This window comes from Anthonomus grandis, chromosome 19 (assembly GCF_022605725.1).
Source record: "Anthonomus grandis grandis chromosome 19, icAntGran1.3, whole genome shotgun sequence".
Classification (NCBI taxonomy): domain Eukaryota; kingdom Metazoa; phylum Arthropoda; class Insecta; order Coleoptera; family Curculionidae; genus Anthonomus; species Anthonomus grandis.
Window position 1 is genome coordinate 4220558 of NC_065564.1, and position 9016 is coordinate 4229573.

At 35.7% G+C, this 9016-nt stretch overlaps 1 protein-coding gene and 1 long non-coding RNA gene across 2 annotated transcripts; both read right to left on the reverse strand.

Moving 5' to 3' along the window:
* Positions 1–1603: 1603 nt before the first annotated feature.
* LOC126747491 (dnaJ homolog subfamily B member 12) lies at positions 1604–8829 on the reverse strand. Its single transcript, XM_050456169.1, has 7 exons — positions 8509–8829; positions 8304–8445; positions 8092–8237; positions 7759–8012; positions 7579–7697; positions 2382–2545; positions 1604–2009 (listed from the first exon to the last, which is right to left on the reverse strand). Exons 1-7 carry the CDS (start codon positions 8639–8641, stop codon positions 1888–1890), a joined length of 1080 nt encoding a protein of 359 aa, XP_050312126.1. The 5' UTR covers positions 8642–8829; the 3' UTR covers positions 1604–1887.
* On the reverse strand, positions 2552–7566 carry LOC126747496 (uncharacterized). Its single transcript, XR_007664223.1, has 3 exons — positions 6540–7566; positions 4931–6026; positions 2552–3901 (listed from the first exon to the last, which is right to left on the reverse strand). It is a non-coding gene; the product is annotated as an uncharacterized LOC126747496 (long non-coding RNA).
* Positions 8830–9016: the final 187 nt, after the last annotated feature.

The following is a 9016-nucleotide window of genomic DNA, read 5'->3' on the forward strand; positions in this document are numbered from 1 at the left end:
TTTCTTGGTTTCAGAAGAAGGTCCGATTTTGTTCAGGTTTCGACTGTTTTATTAAGCACACACCCCATTATAACTTCACTTAAATTTTTTTAGTTATAAAGTTTTTGAAAGGGCCTCAAACGATGTCTTCTTTAAAACGTTAGCCTCATATTAATAATAGTAGAAGCATTTTATAACTGACCCTCGTATTTGTTCTTGTTGGCTATGGTTGCCATGGCAACGAGCCTTTCTGGGCCAATTAGAAGCCGCTATTTCACACTGGCATGCAGCAATTGGTATACCAGGGCAATTAAACAGAATTTTCTTTTCTTGGTTTCAGAAGGTCCAATTTTGTTCAAATTTCGACTGTTTTATTGAGCACACACCCCATTGTACCTTCACTTCAATTTTTTTAGTTATAAAGTTTTTTTAAAGGCCCTCAAACGATGTCTCCTTTAAAACGTTTCGTTCAAAACAAAACAAAGGTAAGAACACAAAGTCACGGTCTCATCAAATTCCATATAATTTTTTCAAAGCTACGCGTGTTTCGCTCTTATCGGAGCATCATCAGGCCTAGACCTAGACAGATCACATTACAACTCATGATGAGACCGTGACTTTGTGTCCTTACCTTTGTCTTGCTTTCGTTTGGTCTTTTAGAGAAAAATGGATGATACGTTTTTAGTTTCGTTCAAAAGTTAGCCTCATATTAATTATAACAGAAGCATTTTATACCTGACCCTCGTATTTATTCTCGTTGGCTATGGTTGCCATGGCAATGAGCCTTTCTGGCCAATTAGAAGCCACCATTTCCCACTGGCAAGCTGCAATTAGTATACCAGGGGCAACTGAATAGGATTTTTTTTCTTGGATTCAGAAGGTCCGATTTTGTTCAGGTTTTGACTGTTTTATTAAGCACACCCCATTGTACCTACACTTCAGTTTTTTTAGAGGCACTCCAACGATGTTCCCTTTAAAACGTTTCGTTCAAAAGTTATCCTCATAACAAATATAATAGAAGCATTTTACAACTCACCCTCGTATTTATTCTCGTTTGCTATGGTTGCCGTAGCAACGAGCCTTTTTGGGCCAATTGGAATCCGCCATTTCGCACTGGCATGCAGCAATTAGTATACCAGGGGCAATTAAACAGAATTTTTTTAAATTGGTTTCAGAAAGTACTATTTTGCTCAGGTTTTGACTATTTTATTAAGCACACCCCATTGTACCTACACTTCAATTTTTTTAGAGGCCCTCCAACGATGTTCCCTTTAAAACGTTTCGTTCAAAAGTTATCCTCATAACAAATATAATAGAAGCATTTTACAACTCACCCTCGTATTTATTCTCGTTTGCTATGGTTGCCGTAGCAACGAGCCTTTCTGGCCAATTAGAAGCCACCATTTCGCACTAGCATGCTGCAATTAGTATACCAGGGGCAATTAAACAGAATTTTTTTAAATTGGTTTCAGAAAGTACTATTTTGCTCAGGTTTCGACTTTATTAAGTACAGCCCATTGTACCTTGCCTAAAGGCCCTCAAACTTACCCGAGACGACATTTTCCTTTAAGCTGGACATTATTCTTGGTCTTGCTTCCATGAAATCTCAAATAAAACACCATAAAACTGAATAATTCTTTATTAACTTCAAATACATAATAAAACAATCACTTGAACACGTCCCTAAATATCCAAAACCGAAAAGTTTCGGGCATTTTATTGGATCCCCTTCCTGATGAGGACCGAATAAATTGTCGAAACTTACTGATGACTAGAGCAGAAACAAACCCATAAGACTTTTTTGTTTTATATATAATATGTAAGGCAACAATATATGGGAACAATTTTTGTGACAATAATAATCAACTAATTAATTATAAATAAAGACGAAAGAAATAATTAATTAATTTATAAGGTGCCGTAATTTTGTATTTTTTCCAGGGTCTCGCACGAGGGCGTCTTGATTTTCTGCGCCTTGTGGTAGAGGTCGTCGTTGCCGAAGTTCCGCGCCTTCCATATCGACGCCTCACCTGTGAAAACGCCTCATTTAGGACACCCAATGTACATCGAAATGGTTGAAAGCGAAACACTTTTTTGTGGGGCCCGCCCGACTTCCCGATTTGGTACCGCGTGAAAAACTGACAGTGTTTGGCTTTCAAAGGGATCAACCGGCTTTCTCCGGTAAGTTTCGAGTGAGCACACGCAGCTTTTACAGTGGTAATTTTTTTGCGTTCACCATGCATCCATCCATTCACCCAAAAGCAAACAATAATCGAAACATTAAGGCGCAATAATTATATTTTCGAAGCCGTCATTAGCAAAGTCAAAAGCACGTGCGACAACCTCGACAATATTAATTAAGCGTAGCAGTACTGCACAAAAGACAAATCTGAAACATTTACGGTAGCTGCGTTCCCGATAGCACTGGTGTCTCAGGTTCGTGACGTATTCGTCCTCTATAGTTTGCTCCAGTCTACGAACGGAGCCCTGGTACTCCGAGTGGAAGTTCTCCTTCACGTAGTAGGGCACCTGCAGGTGAAAGGTGCGACGTAGCACCGGGTACTTTCTGGAATTTCGAGTTAATAATCAAAACATTTAATAAGAAGGGAGATGAATTATGTGTCAGATGAAAACGAGCACGCAGAAAAAGCCTTTAGGGATTTGCAAAAAAAAACTGGAAGAAGTCAGTGGTAGTACAGTAAACCACAAATTGTGAACAATTGAAGTGTATAGTACAAGAAGTAAATAAATATTTTGCTAATGTAAGAAAAAACTGTCAGTGAACATTGAAAACCAAAAAATGTAAAATTTAAGGAAGAAGAAACAAACAATAGACAATAGTATGCAAATAACTCAACCACTTTCTAAGTAATTTGATTTTTAGTGCAGTCAGATCCTTGGAAAATTGACACAAATAACTGAAAAATCTCAAGTAAGAACTTCTTGTCAAAGCCTTTTGAGTTACAGGTACCTTTTCAGGGCAGCTAAAATGGCCGAAATTATTCCCATATGCAAAAGTGGAAAACATGATGAACTAAACAACTACAATTAATTAAGTACATTCACTTGTGAAAACAAATAAAACGTTTGGTTCAAAAGTTATCCTCACAATCATTAAAATCAAAGCATTTTACGAATGACCCTCGTATTTGATGTTGAGGGCTATGGTTGCCACGGCAACGAGCCTCTTTGGCCAATTAGCAGCCACCATTTTGCACTAGCACGCTGCAATTTGTATACCAGGGGCAACTGAACAGAAAATTTTATTTAACTTTCATTGAAGTAAAACCGACACAAATAAATGAAAAACTTCTTGTCAAAGCGTTTTGAGTTATTATAAATAATCGTAGAATAAACATTTTTGAATATTTGTGTGAAAACAGTGTACTAATAGTTGAACAACTTTCTGAGTTATTTGACTTTTAATGCAGTAAAGTCCTTGGAAAGCTAAGACAATTAATAAGAACCTTGATAATTGGTACTAAGGAGTGATAAACATGAACAACTAAACAACTAGAGGACAAGATATTCCTATTAAACACATTTTCAAAATTAGTAGAAAATATTATTAAGTACATTCACTTGTGGAAACAAATAAAACGTTTTGTGCAAAAGTTATCCTCATAATCATTAAAATAGAAGCATTTTACGAATGACCCTCGTATTCGATGTTGAGGGCTATGGTTGCCACGGCAACGAGCCTTTTTGGCCAATTAGAAGCCGCCATTTTGCACTAGCACACTGCAATTTGTATACCAGGGGCAACTGAACAGAAAATTTTACTTATCCTTTACTTAAGTAAAACCGACACAAATAACTGAAAAACTTTTTGTCAAAGCGTTTTGAGTTATTATTAAAAATCGTAGAATAAACATTTTTGAATATTTCTGTGAAAACTGTGTACTAATAGTTTAACAACTTTCTGAGTTATTTGACTTTTAATGCAGTAAAGTCCTTGGAGAGCTAAGACAATTAATAAGAACCTTGATAATTGGTACTAAGGAGTAATAAACATGAAGAACTAAACAACTAGAGTACAAGATATTCCTATTAAACACATTTTCAAAATTAGCAGAAAAAATAATTAAGCACATTCACTTGTGGAAACAAATAAAACGTTTTGTGCAAAAGTTATCCTCACAATCATTAAAATCAAAGCATTTTACGAATGACCCTCGTATTTGATGTTGAGGGCTATGGTTGCCACGGCAACGAGCCTCTTTGGCCAATTAGTAGCCACCATTTTGCACTAGCACGCTGCAATTTGTATACCAGGGGCAACTGAACAGAAAATTTTATTTAACTTTCATTGAAGTAAAACCGACACAAATAACTGAAAAACTTTTTGTCAAAGCGTTTTGAGTTATTATAAATAGTCGTAGAATAAACATTTTTGAATATTTCTGTGAAAACTGTGTACTAATAGTTTAACAACTTTCTGAGTTATTTGACTTTTAATGCAGTAAAGTCCTTGGAAAGCTAAGACAATTAATAAGAACCTTGATAATCGGTACTAAGGAGTAATAAACATGAACAACTAAACAACTAGAGGACAAGATATTCCTATTAAACACATTTTCAAAATTAGTAGAAAATAGTATTAAGTACATTCACTTGTGGAAACAAATAAAACGTTTTGTGCAAAAGTTATCCTCACAATCATTAAAATCAAAGCATTTTACGAATGACCCTCGTATTTGATGTTGAGGGCTATGGTTGCCACGGCAACGAGCCTCTTTGGCCAATTAGCAGCCACCATTTTGCACTAGCACGCTGCAATTTGTATACCAGGGGCAACTGAACAGAAAATTTTATTTAACTTTCATTGAAGTAAAACCGACACAAATAAATGAAAAACTTCTTGTCAAAGCGTTTTGAGTTATTATAAATAATCGTAGAATAAACATTTTTGAATATTTGTGTGAAAACAGTGTACTAATAGTTGAACAACTTTCTGAGTTATTTGACTTTTAATGCAGTAAAGTCCTTGGAAAGCTAAGACAATTAATAAGAACCTTGATAATTGGTACTAAGGAGTGATAAACATGAACAACTAAACAACTAGAGGACAAGATATTCCTATTAAACACATTTTCAAAATTAGTAGAAAATATTATTAAGTACATTCACTTGTGGAAACAAATAAAACGTTTTGTGCAAAAGTTATCCTCATAATCATTAAAATAGAAGCATTTTACGAATGACCCTCGTATTCGATGTTGAGGGCTATGGTTGCCACGGCAACGAGCCTTTTTGGCCAATTAGAAGCCGCCATTTTGCACTAGCACACTGCAATTTGTATACCAGGGGCAACTGAACAGAAAATTTTACTTATCCTTTACTTAAGTAAAACCGACACAAATAACTGAAAAACTTTTTGTCAAAGCGTTTTGAGTTATTATTAAAAATCGTAGAATAAACATTTTTGAATATTTCTGTGAAAACTGTGTACTAATAGTTTAACAACTTTCTGAGTTATTTGACTTTTAATGCAGTAAAGTCCTTGGAGAGCTAAGACAATTAATAAGAACCTTGATAATTGGTACTAAGGAGTAATAAACATGAAGAACTAAACAACTAGAGTACAAGATATTCCTATTAAACACATTTTCAAAATTAGCAGAAAAAATAATTAAGCACATTCACTTGTGGAAACAAATAAAACGTTTTGTGCAAAAGTTATCCTCACAATCATTAAAATCAAAGCATTTTACGAATGACCCTCGTATTTGATGTTGAGGGCTATGGTTGCCACGGCAACGAGCCTCTTTGGCCAATTAGTAGCCACCATTTTGCACTAGCACGCTGCAATTTGTATACCAGGGGCAACTGAACAGAAAATTTTATTTAACTTTCATTGAAGTAAAACCGACACAAATAACTGAAAAACTTTTTGTCAAAGCGTTTTGAGTTATTATAAATAGTCGTAGAATAAACATTTTTGAATATTTCTGTGAAAACTGTGTACTAATAGTTTAACAACTTTCTGAGTTATTTGACTTTTAATGCAGTAAAGTCCTTGGAAAGCTAAGACAATTAATAAGAACCTTGATAATCGGTACTAAGGAGTAATAAACATGAACAACTAAACAACTAGAGGACAAGATATTCCTATTAAACACATTTTCAAAATTAGTAGAAAATAGTATTAAGTACATTCACTTGTGGAAACAAATAAAACGTTTTGTGCAAAAGTTATCCTCACAATCATTAAAATCAAAGCATTTTACGAATGACCCTCGTATTTGATGTTGAGGGCTATGGTTGCCACGGCAACGAGCCTCTTTGGTCAATTAGCAGCCACCATTTTGCACTAGCATGCTGCAATTTCTATACCAGGGGCAACTGAACAGAAAATTTTATTTACCTTTCATTGAAGTAAAACCGACACAAATAAATGAAAAACTTTTTGTCAAAGCGTTTTGAGTTATTATTAAAAATCGTAGAATAAACATTTTTGAATATTTCTGTGAAAACTGTGTACTAATAGTTTAACAACTTTCTGAGTTATTTGACTTTTAATGCAGTAAAGTCCTTGAAAGGCTAAGACAACTAAGAACCTTGATAATCGGTACTAAGGAGTGATAAACATGAAGAACTAAACAACTAGAGGACAAGGTATTCCTATTAAACACATTTTCAAAATTAGTAGCAAAAATAATTAAGTACATTCACTTGTGGAAACAAATAAAACGTTTTGTGCAAAAGTTATCCTGACAATCATTAAAATAGAAGCATTTTACGAGTGACCCTGGTATTCGATGTTGAGGGCTATGGTTGCCACGGCAACGAGCCTTTTTGGCCAATTAGAAGCCGCCATTTTGCACTAGCACGCTGCAATTTGTATACCAGGGGCAACTGAACAGAAAATTTTTAAGTAAGAACCTCAATAGCTTTTGACAGGGTTCATATACAATTGATAAAAACGGCATTTAGATGACAGTGCGTTTGTTAAGGACGTAGCCTAGTCTTATGATTTAAAGGCAAATTCTTTTATGTTTGCATGTGATAAAATGTTAGTTTTCTCAGTTGAAAGTACCAAACACCTAGAAAGTGGTCTAAATGTATATGTATTATAAATGGCTGTGTCATAACAAACTTATCAAAAACCCAAAAAAACAGTGATATTAACAAACAAAAATATGATATAAATTAGGTTAAAATTACTGAAATTACAGACTGTAAATATCTGGGATTGATATTGAATATAAATTAATATAAGTGACAAAATTTCCCTCATACTTCAAACCATTAAAAGATGTTTTGTTCAACCCCATCTTAGATACTTGAAAGTTGTTTGCACCTAAATATCTGTTAAACAAAATACAAAGAGTGCAAGATAAATTTATAAATATAAAAAAACTAAAATACTAAATTTAGAACAAATCAGGAAAAGTGAACAAATAAAATTAATAAAAAGGGTGCAGCAAAATTTACTCAAAACAAACTTAAAGTTAAAACTAGTACAAATTAAAGACTGTCATAAATATTGCATAAAAACCCTGGAAGACATGACAAATATTGCAGAAAAAATTAACAAAAGTTTATCCCCTAAGTCCCTCACTTCCTACTGAGCCTTTTACCCCCCCTCAGACTTACGTGTTAACTGAAAGACTGTAAGCAGGATCAGATATGAACAAACTGGAGGCCATCGAGAGTAATACTGCAATCAGGATCGGCAATAGCTGGACAAAAGCAGACATTCCATTGTTGGGGTTCTAAAACCAGTTTCCCCCCGTTAAACAAAAAAAAAACCCCAACTGTTAATTCCCAAATTACCTCCCGGTTCCTACGCTCGTCGTGCTGGTGGCTTTGGGTTTGCCTCTGCCACCTGCCCCCCCTCCTCACATAGACGTTGGAACCGAAACCGGTGCCAAAGAACATGTTGAACAGCTCCTCAGGGTTCACTTCGGCCTCGAAACCTCGGCTGTAGTGCCCTGAAGACCGGCTCCTCGACACCCTGTCGTCATCATTACCATATAAATCATATTGTTTACGTTTTTCTATGTCTGTTAGCACTGCCACAGCGTTGCCTAAGGGGAAACGTGTTTTCCAATTCATAGCACAAAAAACACAAAAAAATTCCTTTTTATTTCAAAAACACACACTTACCGACAGCCTTGAAGGCCTCGTCCGCCCCCGGGGCCTTGTTCTTATCGGGGTGCAGTTGCAATGCCAATTTTTTATAAGATTTTTTAATTTCCCCATCGGTCGCGTCCTTGCTGATGCACAAGATTTCGTAATAATCTTTGCAAGACCTAAAACCCCCCCCGGAAACCTTTAATTAGCACCTTCCCGTAACCCACATCCAGCATTCATTTTACCTAATTCTTTTTACTAAGGCCAACTGTTCGTGGGTATATTCCAGTTGCTTGGGTGAAGGATCTCTGGGAAGGGAAGCCTTACGCCTCCTGGGCTGTTCAGTTTCTACTGAGTCAGGCATTATCGAGACTTGCAGTAAGAGATCTGACCATAAAATTGAATACATCAATCCGAAAACCCTAGTTCCCAGTTAGTTAAATCGTTTACCTTTAGCTAGTTGTGTGGGATAAAGTTTTTCCGCTTTGTACAAGAATTTCTTGGCTTTTTCCTTGTTTTTTTCCCCAATATACTTCTGGGCCACCTCAATACACTTTAGGGCTTCGTCCTTGTTACTGTCCATGTCGGTTTGTGTTCCATGAAACGATGCAGGGCCCCTTCACGATGTTCCTTCTATTAACGGTTAATTTTATGGGGGCGAATTGAGCGTGAAAATGGGGAAAAATCGAGCGGAAATCAGGTGGAAAATCGATTTCTCTTACTCTGCATTATTTTATTATGGGGGACATTTAATTTATTTTGACAGGTAACTGTCAGTTTTGACAACTCAGTCAGCTGATGGTCCAGGGAGCTCCACCGTGTTCTCAGGTCACGTTATCGTTAAAGGTTCACCTTTTTTGTGTTTATAAATCACTGATTCAACCCTTTTATTAAATAAACTATTCTCAGAAAAATTAAATTACCATTTTAAATAATTTTTTTCCTCATTCATTACACG

Excerpts from the sequence above, each read along its gene's own strand:
- LOC126747491 (XM_050456169.1), bottom strand. The coding sequence starts at position 8,641 with ATGGACAGTAACAAGGACGAAGCCCTAAAGTGTATTGAGGTGGCCCAG. Across the intron at positions 2,546-7,578 it reads TACAGTCTTTCAGTTAACAC|AAAGTACCCGGTGCTACGTC; the intron begins GTAAGTCTGAGG and ends TCGAAATTCCAG. Across the intron at positions 2,010-2,381 it reads CTATCGGGAACGCAGCTACC|GTGAGGCGTCGATATGGAAG; the intron begins GTAAATGTTTCA and ends GCGTTTTCACAG.